Genomic DNA, 23,732 nt, shown 5'->3' on the forward strand with positions numbered 1-23,732 from the left:
GTATTCTATTTAATAAGATTTATTAATAGTAACTTGAAGTAAAAGAAAATAAAAAAGCTAGAGTAATTAGTGAGCTAACCCAGCTGTAGTGGCAGAGAGAAGAGAGAGGGTGAGGATACAGCAAACTTATTTACAATACATAAGGACTCTATGTGGCTGAAGGGAAAAGGATTCTGGGAGATGGAGTCCTAAAGTTCAGAATTTCTAATTATACAGAATCATTCATCCTGAGCTGGAAGTGACCTTGACAATCATTTAGTCCAACTTTCTTATTTTTGGATGAGGAAATTGTGAGTCAGGGAAGTTTGTGATTTGACCAAGGTCAGACTGTAACACAGGAAGTAACACAGGTAGGATTTAAGCTCACTTTTTATTCCAGAGACAATGCACTGTGTCTGCTATTGGCTTAAGGAGTTCTTAAAATCACTTCATCAAGCTCCCTAATTTAATAGCTAAGAACACTTAGATTCAGGGAAGGGAACTAAGCCTAGTTACAAGAGAAGGGAAGGAAACAACCATTTCCTAAGTATCTAATATGTGTAAAGTCTTTTGCTAGAGCACTGAACCTTCAGTCAGAAGACTGTAATTCAAATTGAGCCTCAGACATTGTGACCCTGGACAGGTCACTTAACTTCTGTCTGAGTCATTTTCCTCATGGGTAAAATGGTGATAATAATAATAATACTTACATCTCAGGATTATTGTGAGGATAAGATGAAATAATAGTTGTAAAGTGCCTTTTAAACCTTAAAGTAATAAAATTCTGTGAATTATTATTATTATTAGTGGCAGAACCAGGATTAAAATACAGGCCTCTGGACGCTTAGTTCAATGCTCTTTTCATAATATTATGCCATTCTAATGTCCTAAAGAGGATACTTGTCCTGTGAAAGGGTTATTTTGCTTTGGGAGGACAAAAAGTAGTTTTTTGAGGAGAACACTCTAGATTGAAGCCAGTTGATTGCTGCCTCCTAATTACCAGCCAAAAGTGATGGATTAGAGCAGGTTGGTGGCACTGTGGATAGAGTAATGGGCCTGGAGTCAGGAAGTTCTGTGTTCAAATCCTACCTCAGTCACTTACTGGCTGTGTGAACCTGGGCAAGTCATTTAACCCCATTTACATCTGTAAAATGAGTGAGAGAAGGAAATAGTAAACCACTCTAGTATCTTTTCCAAGAAAACCCCAAATGGGGTCAAAAAGAGTCAGACATGACTGAAAAACATCCAGATAGCAACAAAATGATGAACTAATATTGAGAAGTGCTGTGGATGGTGTTCCACAATGGTTATGCTGTTTCCTTTTATCATAATCATAAACACTGCATCATCCTAGAGGAAGAGGTTAATATATATGCATATATATTCAATGAAGAGGGTGCTGAGATTTCATTATCTCTATTAATAATTCCAATTAATATTTTAACTTAAAATAACAAGCAGGAAGCAGCCTTTGACGATTACCTTCTGCTGTTTTAGGAGATGAGCACATAAATGTTAAATGTTACTCCCTCTGAAGGACTTGCGGTACTATCTTGAGCCCATATTTTATTTATAGGTTAAGCTCAATATTCTCAACCAGCTTCTATGTCTTCCATCTGTTCTGTAATATCTCTTCCATCAAATCTGAAAAAAATCATATATTTCAGCTTGGAAAAAAAGAAACCCAACAGCCAAATCAATATTTTCATTGCAAAATGGCAATCCTGATGAATTTTGCCTCAAATTAGAATCGTTTTTCCAGATAAAGTTGTGGAGGCAGGGCAATAGACAGCCTCTCACTTACAGTAAGACATTGAACAAATCTTAGGATTCATCAGCAAATCCCAAGTTACCCTCCCTGATTAACTGAGGAGTAAAGATATTATTATAAGGTTCTCTCCATGGGTAATTTTATTTCCAGGGTTAAAGGAATCAATATGAATGCTTTAATTTCATATGTAACGATCATCTCTCTCTCCCTATCATTTAAATAAACAATATCTATGCCTCCAAACACTTGTCAGTGTCAGCTAATGTGTAGGAATAATCATTTTTGATAAGAGAGTGTTTAACAAAATTTACCAATGGAATATTGGTACCACGAACTCCCTTAGTGCTAATGAGTGGTACCTAGTAGTGGTTTCCTTAAGCACTGGTGAATAGATAAGCATTTAGAGAAAGAAGAGGGTTTGGGACACAGATTTTGGAGTCCTAGGAGTTATGTTCAACTCAACTCTTTAATAAATAAATTATGGTTTTCTAAAAACAATGATTTTTTTTCCTGATCACTCTAGATCCTTCAGAAAGTTTGTCAAAGACTATGAAACAGTGGAATGCATTTTTGATTCTACTCAAAGGACTTGGGATTGAGTCTACTTTTGATCTGCCTGTTCTTGGGAAAGTCACATATCTTCTATTGACCTTAGTTTCTCATCTTAAAAATCTGGGACATAACCTTTAAAGATTTCTTCCAACTTAGGAACTATGGTTCTACAATTATGTGTGGTTTTAATTGTTTGACTACTATATGCATATATATGTTCATGCATATATATAAAACCAGAGATCTCTTCTATTTTATAGGGTATCATTCAAGATGTGAAAATCATCTTTATGCCAAATGGATATATAACACAATGTCCTAACCTGAATCGCAGTAAGTAGTAGATTTCAGTGTTCTATTAATAGTCTATGGCAGAGATGAGCAAACTTTTTAAAGAGTGGGCAAAAGGAAATGCTCATCTGTCAGTCTGTTTCTAAGGCAATTCTTTTGAAGTTTCATTGCATTGTATCCTACTCATTGTAGTCATCAGGTTATTAATAATGTTGTGGGGCCAGATAGAACATTTCAGGGGGCTGCATCTGGCCCGCTGGCTGTAGTTTGCCCATCACTGGTCTAGGTTGTATAAACATGATATTTGTAGGCCAACAGCTGGAGCCTGGCTACAATGACTATTAAAGACTGTAGAAATCATGCCTTTAGAGTACAATATTTACTTTACATGCTTTGTTCAGTTTTAATGCCTACCATATTGCTAGCACTCAAAAATGACAACTTTAGTTGTTCCAAAATACATGTCACATGCCTACTTGAAAATCTCCAATATCTCTTTATTGCCTCTAGGATAAAATATTCTGCCATATAAGGCCATCCACAGTCTGTTTCCCACCTACCTTTCCAGTTTTGTTTCATATTTCTTCCCTTCATCAATCAAATGAAACTGGTCCTTTAGAAGTCTGCCATATATGTATTGCATAGGGATGCCAGAATGTATCTAGTACCTTCCTAACATTCCTCTCCTTTAATGCCCAACAAGATCTCTCTCCACCTTATTTACCATATATTTGGTATTTATTAGTTTTTTGCACACACATATTATGTTCCTATAGAAGTTTGTGATCTCATAGAGGACACAGACTATTGCCTTTTTTCTTTAGGTTCCCAGCTTCTAGAATAGCACCTAGTTTGTAGTATAGATGCTAAATGCATATTTTTGAATAAAACTGGAACCATTTTCCTTCTGTTTACCTAATATTTATTTTTTAATTCCCCTCTTTTCGTCTGTCAAGAAAAAAGTTCCAGATTTGAAATCATCTGAGATTCCACCCAGATTTTTCTCTCTGCCTCTACCTCTATTTTTGTCCCTGTATATCTCTGACTCTTTCTCTCTATCTCTGTGTCTCTTTCTTTTCCTATCTTCCTTTCTCACACACATTCCTGTCTTAGGAAACCAAGTGAAGCTATTTTTCCATTTCTTCTTACCATATATTGGCTCTGCATTGACATATATGTCTCTGTTTTCTTTATTGAGCTTGTCCAACCTGCAGTGATTTCTTAAGCCTGGTGCAAGGGATAATGGATTTGCAAGAGCTTTTGGCCAAAATGACTGCAAAAGTAGGTACCTGAATTTTACTTGTGATATGTCATTCCATTTCCTATTCCTATCTGGAATTTAGATGGATATGCTATAATGGAAACATTTATCCTTGGCTTTTGCTGTATGTTACTATAAAAATGGTTTATTTTTACTTACAATAGCACTACTGGTAGTAAACATAACCATTCACATCTCTAATGCTACTGGGTTTTATCAGGATGTTTATTCAGAGTGTTTGAAAGTTTATATATATATATGTATATATATATATATATATATAATAGCTCCTCCTATAATCTGAGGGTCTTTAGGTAGCATAAGATTAATTGGTTATTAAAGAGGATGAGTATAAACCAGTATAGCACTATGTGGTCAAAGCTACTAGTGCATACAAGGTGATGCTCTTTGCATCTAAAATTGATTATAAAATAATAAGCAAGGGCAAGAAATATTGTTCATGTGCATGTCATAAAAACTATGGAAAAGTGTTTTGCCACTACTGTGGATATTATTAATAACAGGGCTGGCTATAGGTAAAATAGTGAAGGAGACAAATTTTGTCTTCACATGTCCCCCAACTATTTCTGTGCCTTTTCTTTTCAGGGTTCCCCTTTTCCCCTTTCTTAGCAAGTTTCCCTTTCTTACACTCAGAGAAGTTCACCAGAGAAACTTAATTTGACCCCTCTCACTATTCTTTGCAGAGGTGGGGTGATAGACTGTATATACAGATCATTCTAAATGCAATCAAACTTATTTGATACATTTTGCTGGATTGTTTTGCTGAAATGTTTTTTCCCCAGCTCTTTCTTATTTTTGTTGTTGTTGTTGAGAATGTCTCATGGGTAGAGGAAGAAGGTATATATATATATATATATGCATATATATATATATGAAAATTAAGGTGATATAAAAAAGACAAATAAAAATTAGATTTCATACATATAACTTCTTTTAGAAATACATGAATCTTAGGAGAGTTTAATCATTACCNGTGTCAGCAATAGCCTTGAAGAAGGTAGATGGAGTATTCATGGGTTCTTCAAGGTTAATCATGAGAACTCATCCAGAGAAAAGAAAGAGGGGAGCAAAAATGAATTAGAAAGGGGAGGACCATAGATGGAGAGAGAGAGAGAGAGAGAGAGAGAGAGAGAGAGAGAGAGAGAGAGAGAGATATGAAGGAATGGCAGGGAAAGGAGAGAAAAGCTTCCATTTTTAATTTCTTTGTCAAGCACAAGTTTTCCAGTGGCTTTCTGAGCGAATGAGACACATTCAAACTCAGCCAGTGGCAGCTTTTTGGATGACAAGAAAGGGGAAGGAAATGAGACAGCCTTCCTCAGTCATCCCTTTCTGTATAAGGGAGCTTAATGAACCATGCAGAACACTAGTACCTCCTGGCCCCTATAATAAAATGGTTACCCCATTGGGGATGTGAAATGAGTCAAACCCTAAATAAAAATCCTGGGTAGTGGAGGAGGAGGGAACAGCATGCTGCAATGACAAGTATATGCAGATCAATGTTGTCCCTTCACTTCATTAAGTTCTCTGTGTCAGAGGATTTGGGATTGTCCTTGGGGGGAAGGTTGGTCTTAATGGGCCAATCTGCAGCAAATGTGGCTTAGGATGAAAGGCATTCTTCTAGAAGGGATAAGACTTGCTTGCTAAACTTAGAAAGTGATCAGTGGCCATAGTGGAAAAGATTAAGCCAAAGGAAATGAAAGCATTTGCCCAGTTGATCTAAATATTTTTGTTGTTGAGTCATATAGTAGGATAAAGCCTGAGGTAGGAGCCTGCAAGTTGGTATTAAGGCTTTGGTTCAGAACAGAGTTCATGGACCTTAGGAAGTCTGTGGATACATTTGAAGGACTTTATAAATTTAATTGAAAATATTTTCTCAGATGTGTTTTACTACATTGTCTTTTGTAATTACATAGATTTTATTTTATGCATTTGAAAACATTACTCTGAGAATGGATTGGCTTCACCAGACTGCTGAAAGGGTTCATAGTACAAAAAAAGGTAAGGAACCATGTCATTAGAGATCAAATCCTCCTTCCAATATCTACTAACTGGGATGACTCCAGTCAATTCACTTGACCTTATGCTTCTTTCAGATATAAAAAAAGACTACTAATATATAATGTATTAATAGGGAAAGTGCTTTGTAAGTTTTAAAGCCCTGTAGAACTGTGAGCTATGTTAAAAATAAGTGTTGACTGAGAGGAGGGCTACTAATATGCCATGGGAGAATCTGTAGAAGAATGGGGATTGCTTAACTTGGAGAACAGAAGATTTAGAAGTTCCTGCTAGCTCTCTTTGAGTATTTAAATACTGCATTTATGTACAGGAAGATTTAGAATTATTCCCAGTTGGGTCCTTAGAAGGCAGACTTGGGATCCATGGGTAGAAACAGTGATATGGCAGATTTAGACTCCATTGAAAGAAATGGCTTCTAAAGCTGTCTAAAAGTATAATGGAATGACCTTATTGGCTAGGAAATTCCCTTCATTAGAAATTTTCAAGCTAAGGCTAAATGAGTAATTGTTGAATGCATTACAATGCCAATTCATTTTTGGGTATGATAGGATTAGGGGCCCATTAAAGTTTTTGCTAACTCTGAAATTTTGTGAAATGATTGGTGTTTTCAGGCATGGATTGATTATCTAGGAGACAAGTGTCCGGGTTGATGAAGGTTTTCAAGAGCTCTGACATCTGAGGAAGGACCAATGCTTTTTCTGCAAGTGGGAAAAAAGGGAGCAGTATAGACAGGTCTCAGATTTCGCTTCCCTTATGTTTTCACCCAGCCCCTATTGATAAATGAGATACTATCAAGTATTCTCTGGAGGTGCAATCCTGAGCCTGGCATAATGGGAATTCACTTACCTTCTGAGGATAAGCATCCTGATATTGGCAGCCCCTTCTCAGCATCCTTTTCTTTTTTTCATCTACTCCATTTTCACTATCCAACTCCATTCCTAAGCCTGGTACTCAGGAAAACAAGAACTTGGAACCTGGGAATTTCTTGATTACTTCTGTTTAAATCTTTGACAAATCTATTTATGCAAATCAAGCAGTACTTAGAGTGGCGTTTCAGCTTGTAACACATTTAATTTTGAGGCTTTCATTGTTTTGCAGAGCTCAATAGTGATTTTTCAATTAAGCTTAAAGGTTTAACACAATAGAAGATTTCTCTTCTCTTTCATACAGCAGATGCCAAGTAAATAGCATTTCAAGGGGGGGGGGCAGGATACACCACCACAACTCCTTTGCTCAGATCCATTCATTGACCTCTCACTGTGAAAAAAGGCTTCACTGCTGTCTGTCTTTGAATGTGTATAGTTAGGGATGAATTATTTAGTATATGGTTGCATAGATAAATGTAAGAACAAAGATAGTGCAGACTTGTAAACATAGATTTGAGTCTATGTTTTGTGTCTCTGACCATTCTTTGGAAGGAAGGTAGATGGTAAAGAAGTAGCTTTTTAAAATGAATTTGTATAAATCAATGTGATAATGACTGACACAGGATACATATATTTTTCCTTGACTTACATTTGCTTTCCCCTTTATTTCTTTTATGAGATTTAACTAAAAAATTAAAAAGAATGGATGGTAAGATTACAAATTAAAGTGTCTTTTTAAAAAACAACTTAGTTTTAGTTTAATTTCCTTGTCTCTTGGTTCACTGTTGTTTCAGGGATGGAAATTTGGATTTTAACTATTAATAGAAAAAAATCCAAATCAAAATGGTGAAAGCAAAAGATACTACTAGACCTTCAAATAAGTGACTTGATTTCTGTCTTAACTGCTACATTGTAGATGTGGATGTTAGATGTTGCTAAATGTCACCAGTATTTCAGATTTCCTTAGGTACCATCTTAGAGTAGTTTGAATTTCCAGTCATTCTAGGAGACTTGAATGAATTTTTGACTTCTTTGGTTTCCAAAATAGTGAATTTTTTCAAGTGCTTCAGGGCTAAAGAGACAGATCTTAGAGACAAAGTATTTTCCTTTTAAAAGTGATATTCTAATTCAGAAAATCAGGCTTGTTTTTGAGAGGGATACAAAACTATTGATTTCCTTCATTATTCAAGAGAAAAAACGGGCCCATCATTATTTTCTGTGAATTCTGGGAATATTCCTCTTTTCCTTCTTTATTTTCTTCCCCCTACCCCAAGGCTTGAGATCACTAGGGGAAAGATATATTTGGCAGTAGGATCACTGATTTGATGAAGATGGGTACAGGCCAATCATTATTTCTGGGCTTAAATAAGTGGGAAAAGAAAACAGAGAGAGTGTGAAGATATTTATCTTTTCCTTCCCTTTCCTCTAATTTTTCTGAGTGTTATGACTGTTTCTGAAGTTTGAGATATCAGTAGAAAGAGATAAAGTGAGACCCAAAATGCTTACTGGTAATTAAACTAATCGGAGGATGTGAACAGAAATCACATGAGATGGAAGGACAAAGAGGTTTCAATCAGCCTGTAGATAGCATCAAAATTCATATTATTACAAATTCATTGGAGAATTTGAGTACTTGGAGAAGGATTATTTGGATGAAGTTATAATTGGCAACTAAGATTTGGATGGCAAGTTCTTGGTAGTCTGTTTATAGGTGATTTGACGTATTCTGACATGAATGACGTCCAGGTCAAATTCTGCTCCAGTGCCATATTGTAAGATGCTGGTGACTCTGGGTTCTTGGGCTAGGGAAACACAGATAATGGCAGGATGTACCAAACTGGATAGGATTAGAGGGTGGTATGGAGACAGTTATGTTTACTGTTAGAGGAGCAGGCTAGCTAATTATAAAGATGCTTCTTTCCAGCCTGTCTTCACTGGTGTTATATACACACCATATATGATGTATACATATACATTATCCATACATCCATACATCCATCTATCCATCCATCTAACAAATCTCTTAGACCTGTGATTTATCAAATTCCTGGGGAGGAAACGCCTTCTGTCATTGCAAATTGCTGGCTTTAAAGTTCATGGTTTTAGAGGCTTGTCTGGGAATTAGAGTTTTAAATGACTTACCCAGGGTCACTCTTACCAGTGATGTTAAACTCAACTCCAAAGAGGGGCATTAAAATATACATAAGGATGCCTGCAGACTACATATTGACTGACTTCAAGAACCACATATTTACATCATATGTGTTCTATTATATTTTTATTTATTTTGTTAAATATTTCTCAATTATATTTTAAACTGGTTCTAGCCGCCCTGGGAATTGTTGCAGACTACAATGTGGGCAGCAATGTTTAACATCTCTACTGCACTTTGCTGCCTCTCAAACTATTACAGATATCTGAATAAATTCACTTCTGTTAGTTTGTTAAGATAGGTTGGCAGATCTGAGCCAGGGTGCTGGCCCGTTTTAAAAGCTCATGGTTCCAACATTCAGTGAGTGCTCAGAGCTAAGTTCTAATGTATGGCACCTGCATGATAGATAATTCTGATGGTTTCCTGGATATAGCCTTATTGCAATTTGTTAAATACCTCTTGTATACTTCCCTTCCTTCCTTTACTATGGTCAAATCTACTTCAAAGTTCTGACTCCTTTCTTCACCCTTATGTTAACATCAAAGACTGATTACTAATGATGATGCCAATTACTATGGAAGACTTTGGTCATGGAAGTCATTGAAACTTTAGCTTAGAGCTTCAAGTAAAAGCTGGAAGCATAGAAGTTCAGCCTGATTATAAGGTGTTGTAAAAGATTTAATATTTTAGATATAGTTGAGTTATTTTATTTTGTTTTAGGAAGGGATGACAGATTTATAAGATGTATTAATGAGGTTCATATTTTCTTCCTGTAGTTAAAATTTTTTTTTGGTTATTTCACTACCTTTTGGAACCCATCTCACAATTTCTTTCTTTTCTCCCTCTTGGAGAGCTATCTATTATAATAATTTTTACATATTTCAAAATTATATATAATAAGTATATTATATTCAAATTTATATGATATTCAAAATTACATATATATGATTATTTGTAAAGTCATTGTACTCATTAGAGTTAATATTGAGGCTACCATCTGGGTTAGAACCTCATTTAAGGACAGTATCTTGGAAATCAACATCATCATGATATAAGTCCTATAGACAATTGATTGGGATATTTTACCCTGATCAAAGATTGTAATGCTTTCCTAGAGCACTCTAAGAGTAGGTTTTTCAAGAAATAAAGGGATACATGAGGGTTAAGAAGACCAAGGGAAGTGATTTCATGGCTCTTTAGTAAAGAATATTTCCTTTGAACCATAGCAGACTCAATTTTGGAACTAAAGGAAGTCAGACGATAATGACAAAAGGATATCATCCTCTCACCACCCTGGGGATGAATTTTTATCTTGATAAAATGATTGTGTTTAAACAGGATATAGAAATGACCCACTGGTGAACTGTTTAACAAAATTTGCTCTTATTTATTGGTGTTTCATTCCTCTCCCTCTCTCCTTTTCAACAAATTAGCATATTCCTGGGAAAACAAGTTTAGAAATTCTTAAACTTGGCTTGTAGATTTGGGGAATGGCTATTTCAAGTTTTTTTATTCTTTCCCCACTCTTTTCTCTCCAGATTCTTAATCATTGGAATAAAAGCTAATTTTATCTCTCAAAAGTCATGGCCACTTGATTAATAGGAGAAGAATGAAGGAGGGGAGAAGAAGGGGGAAAATTAGGAATTTATTAAGTGCCTACTGTGTGCCAGGCAAGGTTCTAAGAGCTTTTCTACAACTAATATCTCGTTATAAAGGGGATGTAAAGGTAGAAGATGAATGGAAGTACACCAGTGTTCATGATTATATTGCCTGTAAACATTTTAATGAGTACTCGAGAATACATTCATTATAAGTACTTCAGTGTGTGGTTTGAGCTGAAAGTACACAAATTTATGAACACCCGTGAGGTCCCTGAGATACAGTTTAATGTCTCATTTGGTGCTCATTAGACCATGGAAGCCAATATGTCTTCAATTTAGACTGATTTCACCTTGTGTAACAGAAATTAGATCTTGCTATAGAATGGTGAGTGGTTTGAATTTGCTTCTTCTTTCCCTCCCTCCCTAACCCCCTCCCCATTTTTGTATTGGCTTTGTGAAAATCTCTGCAAGTGAATCATAGAAATTACAACTAGTAACTTTGGTTTACAGCTGAATTATGCAGAAACAAGGCTCAGTCAGTTGGAAAACTGCCATTGCGAGAAGACCTGTCAAGTAAATGGACTGATCTATCGAGACCAAGATTCCTGGGTAGATGATGATCACTGCAGGAATTGCACATGTAAAGTAAGGCTCTTTAAAAAAATTCATATTCAAAGGGTAGAGAACTAATTATGGTATAATCTTGCCTTTTGAAGACATATGTTAACTCTGAGGATTATTATCTTTTTTAAAAAATTTTATATGCACCCACAGGCAATTTTTGTATGATTGTTGAGAAATGCTGGAAATTTGCCATTAAAACAAATGTAAATCTTTAGAACATAAAATTGATTTTCTCTTGACAGCAGTCTCTCACTTGTCCTAATTATATCCTTGAGAAGCTTATTGTTTAAGGGTGGGAGGTAGGGAAATATATCTTTGAAGCTCAGACTCAGTAGTTGGTTTCATTCTTCAAGTAGTCTGGTGTGATGGCTATAGAGTATTGAACTTAAGAGCCAGGAACAAATGAGTTCAAATCCTGTTACAGGAGTTATGTGACCCAAGGCATGTGATCTATTTAACTCCTCTGAGCCACACTTTCCTCATCCATAGAATGGGAATAATAACAATACCCAGGACGGTTGTGTGGGTCAAAAAAAAATGTAAAATACTTTATAAACCTTAAAGTAGTATGGACATGTTATGATAATTAAAGCTACTTTCCCATATAGGGTGCTAAATATGATTTTAATTTCCTTCCCAAATGTCTCATCATCTTACATAGTAACAACTATGGCTTCTGTAGTCAAGATTTAGGAATTGGAAGGAGTTTTAGTATGTAAATGTTGTTCCACTGAAATTATTTGATAAATATCTGTAGAATGTCATTGTTTGTCCAGGAAAATATAAAACTGATTGTTAGTGTCTCGGACTTGATTGACAGAGCCTATAAAGGGTCCTATTTATGGTCCTGTCAAAATGGACTTTTGTTTTCTATTTAATTTATTTGTCCTGAATGGGCATGGGGGATAAAATTGATGATGTATATCAGGAAAGTAACAGAAGTGGCTTCAGTTTATTCAGGTTACAGAAAAGACTCTCATTTTGATCCAGGAATAGATTCAAAACTTCAAATACTGCTTTTATTTCTCTGAGGTTCCTGGGATCAGACTTTGGACCTTTAAAAAGAAACCTCTAATGTCTCTCTTCCTTCTTATTCTCACTTATTTTCTGTTACTTTGTTTTATATCTGTCTCATCTCAGTTCTGATGACTCTTCACCTAGACTTTGCCCAATAGAACCCACCCTTAGAACCAAGATATTCCTTAAAGGAAAGTTAACTAGGTCTTGATTAATGTAAATAATTAATCCAGTGCAAGTTTCACATTATTCAAAAAACTTGCTGCCATATTTTGGCAGAGCAGCTAAGTGGTGCAGTGGATTGAGCCCAGGGATTAAAATTAGGAGACATCTTCCTGAGTTCAAATCTGTCCTTAGAAATTTACTAGCTCTGTGACCCTGGGCAAGTCACTAAACCCTGTTTCCCTCAGTTTCCTCATTTGTAAAATGAGTTGGAGAAGAAAATGGTACACTTCTTCAATACATTTGCCAAGAAAATACCAAATGGAGTCAAGAAGAGTTGGACATGACTGAAATGAATGAACAAGTTATCATATTTTATATAACTTTGAATAGTGTAAATTCAAAAACATATGACTATTTCATGAATGAATTGGTCACTTTGAAAATGAATATCTAATTCTGCACCTAAAGTCTACTATTTCTTTTCAGAAAGGTGAGAGAGATGCTTTAAAATCAGTCCTTTAGGGTAGAACCAAGATAATGGAGAAGGAAGAGGGACCCATTTGATTTCTACCAAGTTACCCTCTAAAAAGCAATGATATGAGGCCCAAAATAAAATCTGGAACAGTATAACCCACAAAAAGACAGGATAAAGTAATTTTTTAGCCCAAAACAACTTAGAATGCCAGCATGAGGGATCTGATTCATCATGATGGAGGTAGAGCACCACACATCAGGGTATGACCCACCAAGGCAACAGGTTCTGAGTATAACTGAAGCAGCAGCCAAAACTTCCAAAATCCTTAGCCACAGATGGTAAAGTACTTCTCAGAAGGAGATCACAGGGGTCTGTTTGCTGGCCCTGGGTGCAAGTCTCTCATTGCATTGCCCATACATGGTACCAGGTTGCAGCCCTGGGGCACAATCACAGGGTAAGGAGGAGTACCAGCACACCAGAGTATTAAATATCAGAATATTAAACACATTTTTCTTACCTTATACTACCTTGGAAGAACTGAAAGCAGATAGATCCCAAGTGCCAAACTTTGAAGGCATCTGTCTAAAGAACCTGAAGCTTGGAACAGAGCTCTCTTCATCATAGCTACAGAGCCCAACTTTAACAATTTTTTAAATTAAAAAAAGGAAAAAGGCAGGAAAATGAGCAAACAACAGAAAAAGACACTCAGCAAAGACAATTATTTTGGTGACAGGGTAGACTCAAACTCAGAAGACAACAAAGTGAATACAACTACTTCTAAAGCCTCCAAGGAAAATGTTAATTGTTCTCAAGCCTAAAAAGAATTAATGGAGGAGCTGAAAAAGGATTTTAAAGAACAAATAAGAGAGGTAGAAGAAAAATTGGGAAAAGAAATGAGAGCAATACAGGAAAATCATGATAAAAGAGCCAAAAGCTTGGTATAGAAGCACAAAATATTGAAGAAGTGAATACCTTAAAAAAACAGAATAGGCCTATTGGTTAAAAAAGCACAAAAATCCAAAGAAAAGAAGGTCTTAAAAAACAGAATTGGCTGAATAGAAAAAATATACAAAAACACACTGAAGAGAAAAAACTTCTTGAAAGACAGTATTGACCCTTTGGAAAAAGAGGTATAAAAAATTCATTGATGAAAAGACCAGAAATGAATAGAAAATTTGACTCTCAGATATAAGAATCAAGTGAATCATAAAAATGGTAAACAGGAATGAGACATAAAAAGACATTCAATAAAGTAAAATTGCATGCATTCCTACATGGGGAGGTGATTCTTATAATGCCAAAGAACTTTGTCATTAGGACAATTACAAGGAATATGCATAGAGGGCAGGTGTGTGCTGAATATGATGGGATAATAAAAAAATTAAAATTAAGGCAGGAGAAAGAGGAATGAATTGAGAGGAGAGAGAAGGGGAAAATAAATTAAGGCAAATTATTACACATAAATGATACATGAAAGAACATTCACAGTGGAGGGAAAGATGAGAGAGATGGAGGGAAGAGCATGTGAATCTTACTCTCATCAGAATTGGTTCAATGAAGGAAGAACATACACACTCAGCTGGGCATAGAAATCTATCTTACTCTACAAGAAAGTCAGAGGGGAAGGAATAAGAGTAGGGCATTGGGGCTGATAGAAAAGAAGGAAAATTCGGAAAGGTGGAGGTCAGAAACTAAACTGGGGAAATACGATGGAGAGTGATACACAGTAAACATAATAGTGCAAAAATTTTTTACAAGTCTCTCTAATGAAGGCCTCATTTCTTAAATGCATAGAAAAATGAGTTGAATATATCAGAATATATATATATATATAATATATAGTTGATAAATGGTCAAAGGATATGAACAAATAGTTCTCAAAGTAATTTAAGCTCTCTATGGTCATGTAAAAATGCACTAAATCAGTATTAATAGAGAAATGCAAATTAAAACAACTCTGAGGTATCATCCCACACCTATCAGATTGGCTATTTTGACAGAAAAGAAAAATTACAAAACTTGGGAAAGATGAAACTCAAATGCATTGTTGTTTGGGAGTGTGAACTAATTTAAACATTCAGGAGAGCAATTTGGACCTATGCCCAAAGGATATACCCTTTGACCCAACAATACCGTTACTAGTTTTATTTCCCAAAGAGATAAACAAAAAGGGGAAGAATCTATAGATACAAAAATCTTTAAAGAGACTCTTTGGGTGGCAAAGATTTGGAAAATGATGGGATATCCATCAATTGGGAAATGACTGAGTAAGTATATGATTGTAATAAAATATTGTGCTGTAAGAAATGACAAGCAGGAGGAGCTCAGCAAAACCTGGAAAGACTTACACTAAATGAAGCAGGGTGAACTAGGCAGAACCAGGAGAACACTGTATACAGTGACAGGAATACTTACCAGTGAAAAAGTATGAATGGCAGCTGTTCTCAGCAATACAATGATCCCAAACTATCCCAAAGCACTCCTGATAAAAAATGCCATCCACTTCCAGAGAAAAAGAACCAAATCTGAATTCAGACTAAAGCAAACTTTTCTCACTTTCTTATTTTTTTATATTTGTGGTACCTTCCACAAAAATGATTAATATAGAAAAATGTTTTACATGATTGCAAATGTAAAATTTATATGAGATTGCTTAGCACCTCAGAATTCCTTCCTTCCTGCCTTCCTTCCTTAACCCAAAATTTTGGAGCGGTTTAACACTTTAATGCTATAAAACAGAAGTGGTATTTGTGAAATATCTTGTATTAATATAGTCATTGGGTAAGTCCTGGTTGTGTTCTCTTCCTATGGTCTTCTCTTATTTTTCTTTATTTTCTCCCTCAGAGTGGAGCAGTAGAATGCCGGAGGATGTCCTGCCCCCCTCTTAACTGCTCTCCTGACTCACTCCCTGTCCACATTGGAGGCCAGTGTTGTAAAGCATGTCGCCGTGAGTATGGACTGGGATTAAGATTCATCTGCATGTCTCTAGTTATGGACAGATAGCTCTGCTTCTCCCACCCACCCCTGCCTTTTAAACCCTGTTGAATAAGCAATGGAAAAATGGCTCAAAAAAGAGTTTAAATAAAAGTAAACATATGATAATAATGTAAATTAATTCACCAGTAGGAGAAAAGTAGTCTCACATTCCTCTGAGGTAATTTTGAGAATCTAGGCAGCAAGGCATGCCTGTGCCTAGTATTTTAAGTCTAGTGAATGAACCAAACTTTTTTGGGTAGATTTTTTTTGTCTACACTAGAAGAATTGTCTATTATAGCCAATTTGTCTTTCTTTCTGTTCCTCTGCCATGACATTCCATCTCCTGAATTCCTACTTTTGCATAAATTGGCCCTAATGCTCAGAATATACAGCCTTTTTACTTCTACCTTTTAGGATCTTTTGGCTTCCTTCCAACTTATATCAACTGCCAGCTCCCTTTCTGATTCTCCCCAATACTTGTGACTTTCCCCCCAACCCCGAATTACCTTGTATTGACTTCTTATTTATTTAAACCCTTATTTTCCATCTTAGAATCAATACTGTATATTGATTTAAAGGCAGAAGAGCAGTAAGGATTAGTTGATGAGAGTTAAGTGACTTGCCCAGGGCCACACAGCTAGGAATTATCCAAGGCCAGATTTGAACCCTGGACCTCCCATCTCCAAGCTGGGCTCTCAATCCACTGAGTCACCTAGTTCTCCCCTTTTATTACCTTTCTTTATATTTTGTTTACATTTCCTTGTGGGCATGTCGTCTCTTTCTATAGAACATTTTCTCCTTGAAGGTACAGTTTCATTTTTGTCTTGGTGTCTCCAGCACAATGTATGGCACATCAATATTTAATACACATGATTAATTGTGGAAAACCCATTGCTTGTGTTTAACAGGAATGATGTAGTAGTGGAAAGAGGATTATATTTGCAACCAGGGTAGACTTGCATCCAATCCCACCTTGGACAGATACCACTTAAGTGGCCTCAGACAACTCATTTAACACCTTAGAATCTCATTTTCCTCACTCATAAAACGTCAATTATATCCAGATTGTTGTGAAGATAAACTGAGATAATGTCTGTATAAAGTGTATCAAATGCCAGGTGGTTATTATTTTCATGATGGAATATGGGCATTTGATTATATTTTCCTCTTATATATACCACTTGTATTTACTATAACTTTTACATATATCACTTCTTTTCTCTGATACTGCTACTACTCTGGTGCAAGCTATCTCATGCTTCATAACTGGACAGTTGCAATAGCCTGTGGGTGGGTTTGTCTGTCTCAGAACTCTCCCCACCCCAGTCCATCCTCTGTTTAGCTGCCAAAGTACAACTCTGACCATAACACCTTTTCAAAGTCAGTACTGAGGTAAGCCCTGAACCCAGATTTTCCTGACTCTGAGGCCAACCTTTTTCTCTCTCTTCTATACTGTTTCACTCAAAATTATAGAGAGCTTTAGTAAACAAGTGGCCATGCAGTTTCTTCTTTAAGACTTCTGCTGAGGAAGGAGCCACCGCCTATATAGGCAGTGCATGCTACTTTTGGACAGCTCTATTAAGAAAACAATTTTACATCAAGTTTAAATTTACTCCTTTGCAATTTTTGCCCATTGCTAGTGATTTTATCCTCTAGCACTAAAATCGAATCCTTCTTTCATGTGACAGCCTTTCAAATACTTTTAGGGAGTTATTACATCTCCCTGAGGAATCTCTTGTTTAGGTTTGTTTTAGACCTTTTGGTTCAAGGTGCTAGCAGCACATCCAAGGGTAGATGACCAGTACAGGCAGTCGAGAATATGGGATTGTGGCTCATAAATACAATTAGTGCTAGAGATTGACCTGGCATTTATAGGAATGAATGAATCAATGAATTAAAAAAGTGTTTATTAAGCATTATTTGCTATCTCCAAAGTGCTATTCTTAGCACTGGGAATACAAATAGAAAAAGATGATAGTCTTTTTCTCTAAAAACGTTATCCTCAAAGGAAAAAAAAGCTTACTCTCTATTCTATTAGAAAAAGAGATGAGATAGGGAGATAAGACATATAGGACGTTTCAGTTCCATGTCAAATTGAAAGGTCCCATGGTTTTTGAGGGCACAGTGGCAAAGCAGGTGATAATGTCTTCTTTAGTGGCATCCACATTAATAAAACCCTGTCAATTTTTCATCCTGAGTCATTTGACAGTGCCAATGACTTTGGTAGTGAAAACTTTCTTTGCTGAGTCTGCAGAAGCTGTGGCCACAGAGGTAGTTTCCAGGTGGTATGTCTATGTAGGTTATTTCTCTTGATGATGACTACAGACATAGACAGTGTTCTGCTATGACTCTCAGATTTATGGCAGCAAGTGGTGGTGGTGTGATCTTAGGTCCCTTCTCCCCAGAGCTTTCTTCTCTGGATAACAGTTTATTCATATAATGGCTTTAATTTTTTTAAACCCTTAACTTCTGTGTATTAGTTCCTTGATGGAAGATTGGTAAGGGTAGGCAATGGGGGTCAAGTGACTTGCCCAGGGTCACACAGCTGGGAAGTGTCTGAGGCCGGATTTGAACCTAGGACCTCCTGTCTCTAGGCCTGGCTCTCACTCCACTGAGCTACCCAGCTGCCCCCTGGCTTTAAGTTTTACAAAGTGCTTCTTTGGTAACAAATCTCCCATTTGCATGTCGTTTCCATAGAGGAGATTGTAGGTCTTGGAATAGGAAATGAAACTGTGAGTGAAGTGTAGAAAGAGAAGAGATGGGATCAAGTACAGAGACTTGGGGTAGTGGAATGCCAAACCCTTCTGATCTACCATTTCTTTTTCAAGTAGATTATAAAATGTTGATCTCAACATTTCAAGACTGTGAACTGAAGAATGGTTGGGGCAAGTCTGATGTTCATAGAGCTTTCCATAGACAAAGAGTGTCTTGGAGTCTAATGTGTCTCACTTTTTTTCTAGGTAAACATTGGATTTCTAGACCCAAATATTAGGGCCAAAAGAGAAATTGGCAAATGTATGTCTTTAGATCACCTAAAGACATACACTTGCCAATTATTCTTTTAGGTTATTGCAAAGCAGCTTTAATAGAGAAATGTGGAGGGGAGATCAAGAATTAGGATGGATAGGAATTATGTTTGGCAACAGTAATGATATCAGAGAAAAGACTGGAGATTTGAGAAGATGAGGAAGCATGTTCATGATCCTGAAAAAAATGACATGATCACTTTGTAATTTGGTGCCATACTTATAAACTCAGGGGTGTACAAGGTGTTCAGGGAAGACTATCATGTCTCAAGTGAGGGCTTGCAAATTGTTTTCAAGGCAGATTTCCTTCTTTGGTATCTACCTCCTACCCAGTTCTCACCTCTGGCTCCAAGAAGTTATAACTTTCACAGTGGCCACACCTAGTAGACTGTCATGGCAGGCAGATTAATTCAAGATGAGGGTAACTGACAGGTCTCCAACATATTAATGAGTTGAGGGGCTAATTACCCTAGGCACATGAAGATTTCCCCTGGCAGAAGGGGCAGATGAGAACAATTTGTTCCAATGGAAATGATGGTGACAGAAGCAGGTGCAGTGGAATTCTTAGAGATTGGTTGATATTGAAGAAACTGAGTTCATCTATTACAGCCAGAGCCATCATAGTCATCTTGACTTCTGTCTTGCCACTGTACTTCAGTGACTGAAAGAGAGGATAGATCTCATGACATTATGCAAGTGACTCACTTAAATACAATTCATGAGCAAGTCAAAAGACATCGCTAATGATGTCCTTTCAGTCTTCTTTGCATATAAGGGACAACCACCAACTCTAAACTCAGCCAAATGAAGATGTAAAGGAGCTATACATGCCTTAAGTAAAGTCTTTCCTTAAAACTCTATGGTAGGGGGCAGCTGGGTAGCTCAGTTTGGATTGAGAGCCAGGCCTAGAGTTGGGAGGTCCTAGGTTCAAATCTGGCCTCAGACACATCCCAGCTGTGTGACCCTGGGCAAGTCACTTGACCTCCATTGCCTAGCCCTTAACACCCTTCTGCCTTGGAACCAATACACATTATTGATTCCAATATGGAAGGTAAGGGTTTTAAAAAAACTCTACTATATTTAGAATGAGATAAGAATGACCAATGATCACTTGATTAAGAAACAGTTTTAGATGATTTGAGTTTATGGGTCCCTGCACCCATGCACATATAATTTCAGCAAATCCAAGGAAGGAGTTTTTCTCATTCATAATGTGTTCCAGAAATGATTAATTTCAAACAGGAAGAGAGGAAACGGACTAGACAGACGTCTTGAGACATTACATATCCAAGTCAGCATGTGGTGATGGAAAACAGGGAAATACTATTCTTTGGTCTCCAGCCCAGGCTAAGGAGCATCTGGCAAATTTGACAGCAATGCACTTAGCAGGATGAGCCACCTGGATGAGTCGGTTCCAGCTGCAAGAGGGAGCATCTGAGATTTTAACACAAAAATCTCAGGGCTTCAGTAGCATGATCTATCGATGTAGAGTGAAATGAAGCATTTCATCATCTTGGACAAAATGTCATGTCTGTTTGTGCTATCCAGATAATTTGGGTATTGTGTGTATGTGTGTATGTATGTGTATGTGTTCTCTAGTTATCAGCATGATGTCTGCCATTTCCTGTTTTAAATTGTTTGTGACAAACCTTGAGGGCTTTCAGTATATACCAAAAGAAGACTTTGTACTTTTCTCACTTCCAATTCTCTATATTTACTTCTTAGAGGTCAGGAGTGGAATTGCATGCACCTTTACTGATCAGAATCCATAGTTGGCATATCCATAGAGTTCTCTGCTATTGATGAAGAAGGAAATTTTGATGGAGTCATTTTTTTTTTGTCAGGGGAGCATTATACATCTTTTGGACACTTTTGGTTCTACTTTAAAATGGATCAGCCAGGGGGCAGCTAGGTAGCTCAGTGGATTGAGAGCCAGGTGTAGAGACAGGAGGTCCTAGGCTCAAATCTGGCCTCAGACACTTCCTAGTTGTGTGACACTGGGTAAGTCACTTAGCCCATATTGCCTAACCTTGCCACTCTTCTGCCTTGGAACCAATACACAGTATTGACTCCAAGACAGAAGGTAAGAGTTTTTTTAAAAAATGGGTCAGCCAGATGAAATCAAGGATTATGTTTCAGGGAAATTTGAATTTAATAATAGGAACTATATTCAGTTTTTTTTGTTGAATCTATATTCAAATGTGTCCCCATTTCTTAGCTTGGTAAAACTTTTTTTTCCCAAAGGTGAGTTTTCTAGTTGATAGTCCTAATCAGTTTCTCCATTGGTTAATTTTTTCTTAACTTGAGGGGCAAAGTTGTTTTTAAATAGTTGTCTCTTTTTATTTTAAAGTATGAACAATGCCACAATTCCCAAAACACACCTATTGATTAATAAATTTATGGGTTTAGAACTGCAAGTGACTTTGAGGTAATCCAATGCAACCCCCTCACTTTGTAGGTTATTATTATTATTCATGATAGCTAGTCAATACCACTGCAAGATTTGTATCCAAAAGAGATCAAAGAAAAAGGAAAAGAACATATATGTACAAAATATTTATAGCAATTCTTTTACAGATGGCAAAAGATTGGAAATGGAAAGAATGCTCATTAATTGGGAATAGCTAAACAAATTATTGTATATGATAGAATATTATGGAGCTATAAGAAATGAAATAAAGGATGGTTTCAGAAAATTCTGGGAAGACTTATATGAACTGATGCAAAGTGAAGTGATTGGAATCAGAAAAATAGTCAACAAAGTAGCAAGAATATTATAACAATGATTAAAAGTGAAAGACTGAAAAACAACAAAAATTCATAATACATTGTTAGACACTGGGGCTACAAAATCAAAATGACTTTGAGGAACTCATATTCTCCTTGGTGGATATAATCTTCAGTATGATAATTTGAGGTGGAAAAAGTGGGCATAGGAAGAGGATCAGGTAAACATAGGTGGTAGACTAGAGCAAAGCCATGAAGGAAACGAAGGATTCTAAGATTCAGGAGTTGATGAGGAGGTTCACAGGGGATAGAAAACTTATGTGCCAAGGTAGAAAATTTCTATATTTTGATAATAGATTGGCAATCATACTTTAAACCAGCTTGGTTCATTCTCTGGCTTCATTTATGAATTAGAAAGCTAAAAGAATTCGAGAAAAAAATATATAAAAGATTCACAGAAATCACAACCAAAATGAAAGTGTTAAAAGTGATAAGAGTCAGAATGAGTTACTCTCCCAAATTGCTGCTCTCTTCCTCTATTTAATTGAGTGAAAGAATCTATCTTCCTTTAGTAAGACCTCGGTATCCTGACTAATTGTCTATCTTATTACAGCAAAATGTATCTATGGTGGAAAAGTTCTTGCAGAAGGTCATCGGATTTTAACCAAGAGCTGTCGAGAATGTCGAGTAAGTTGATACCTTAACTTTTTTGTGTTGGGTTGACCAGTTTCTTAAATGCATATACTACTTATGCATCAGTAGTTTAAAGAGTGTAGAATAGAGGTATATAAACTGAGTCATGAGACCACAATGTTGGGAATTAGTGTAGAGAGGACTATTTATGGAATTGTAGCAGCTAGGTGGCACAGTGGATAGAACATTGGACTGAAATTCAGGAAGACTCGTCATCTTCCTGAGTTCAAGTCTGGCCTCAGACACTTTACTATCTGTGTGATCCTATGCAAGTTACTTAACCTCATTTACCTTATTTTCCTGAGCTTTAAAATGAGCTGGAGAAGTAACTGGCAAACCACTCCAGTATAATTTGCTAAGAAAACCCCAAATAGGATTATAGAGAGTTGGACACAACTAAAAAATAAGAAGCAACAATAAGAAAAAAGTTATAGGATCAAATATTAGATATAGATGGGACTCCAGTGGATATCCAATCATTATTTCCCATTTAATCAAATAAATGCTTCTTATATATGTTCTCTGTGCAAGTAGGTGTTTGGACAGATACAGCAATCAATATGACATAACTCTTGCCATCATTGTGTTAAAAGTAATGGGAAATGGTGCATTATTATTTATCCAGGAGAGATGTATTACTCTAAAAATACTACAAGCAAATAGAATATAAATTTATAGAGGAAGAAGGGCCTCAGTTTCCCATCTATAAAATGAGCAAGTTAGATTCAATTCTCTAAGATTCTTTTTAGTTCTTTGTCTACAATTCTAAGGCTAGTATAGGATTGAACTCAAGAAACTTGGGAATACTTATTTTCAGTAGGAGGACATCACAGCTGTGGAAGGAACTTATTATTACTTTCTTGGCTTTGAAGCTTTCTGAAGTTGTTGCTAATCAGAGAGATGGATATAGGATAATGGGAAGAAGAATGCAGGAAATGGTGGGTTATCCTAGTTCTGAGGTAGATAATTCAAAAGACTCCCCTTTGGATGCACATGAGAGAGATGAATGTAGAATCTTAAATTTCAGAAAAATGGAAAGAGTCAAGACAAGTGCCTTGACCTGTCTATACTTAATTTCTACACACGTAAGGTGAAGGGGTTGGAGTAGATGTCCTCTAAGTGTTTTGCATGTGGCCACGAAGTTCTGTGAAGGCTTGAGTCCAGGCTAGATATTGCTAGATCTGGCAGGACCCTAGAAGGTTCTATGGGCAGAGTCCAGTTCTTTAGTAGAGGAGAAACGATGGTCTGAGTTGAGTTATAAAGGCAGACAATTGTCTAGGTGTTTGTTCCTGACTCCATGTTAGCCAACTTCACAAGTTTGCATTAAGGAATTATAACAATACTTTGGGTGTGTCAAACTGCCTTAGTATTTTGAACAAATCCCACAGTTAAGTTTGAAATTGAAGGAAGAATTAAGCAAATTCTTATAGAATATCTTCTCTGGGTATGGAAGCAAACTGCTACCTCAATTGATAATGTTCCTTGTTTCTTTGGGGAGCATGCATGTATCAGAAAGAAA

General features: G+C 36.5%; 1 protein-coding gene across 1 annotated transcript in view; it reads left to right on the forward strand.

Annotated features, from left to right (window-relative positions):
• Positions 1–23,732, forward strand: part of NELL1 (neural EGFL like 1) — an 883,145-nt gene that overhangs the window by 187,937 nt on the left and 671,476 nt on the right. The window contains exons 6-10 of the mRNA XM_044681836.1: positions 2,563–2,635; positions 3,792–3,874; positions 11,021–11,155; positions 15,636–15,738; positions 22,134–22,207. Coding sequence (XP_044537771.1) covers positions 2,563–2,635; positions 3,792–3,874; positions 11,021–11,155; positions 15,636–15,738; positions 22,134–22,207 — 468 coding nt within the window. The remainder of the gene's footprint in view (positions 1–2,562; positions 2,636–3,791; positions 3,875–11,020; positions 11,156–15,635; positions 15,739–22,133; positions 22,208–23,732) is intronic.

The sequence above is a fragment of the Gracilinanus agilis genome, chromosome 6, assembly GCF_016433145.1.
Source record: "Gracilinanus agilis isolate LMUSP501 chromosome 6, AgileGrace, whole genome shotgun sequence".
NCBI lineage: Eukaryota > Metazoa > Chordata > Mammalia > Didelphimorphia > Didelphidae > Gracilinanus > Gracilinanus agilis.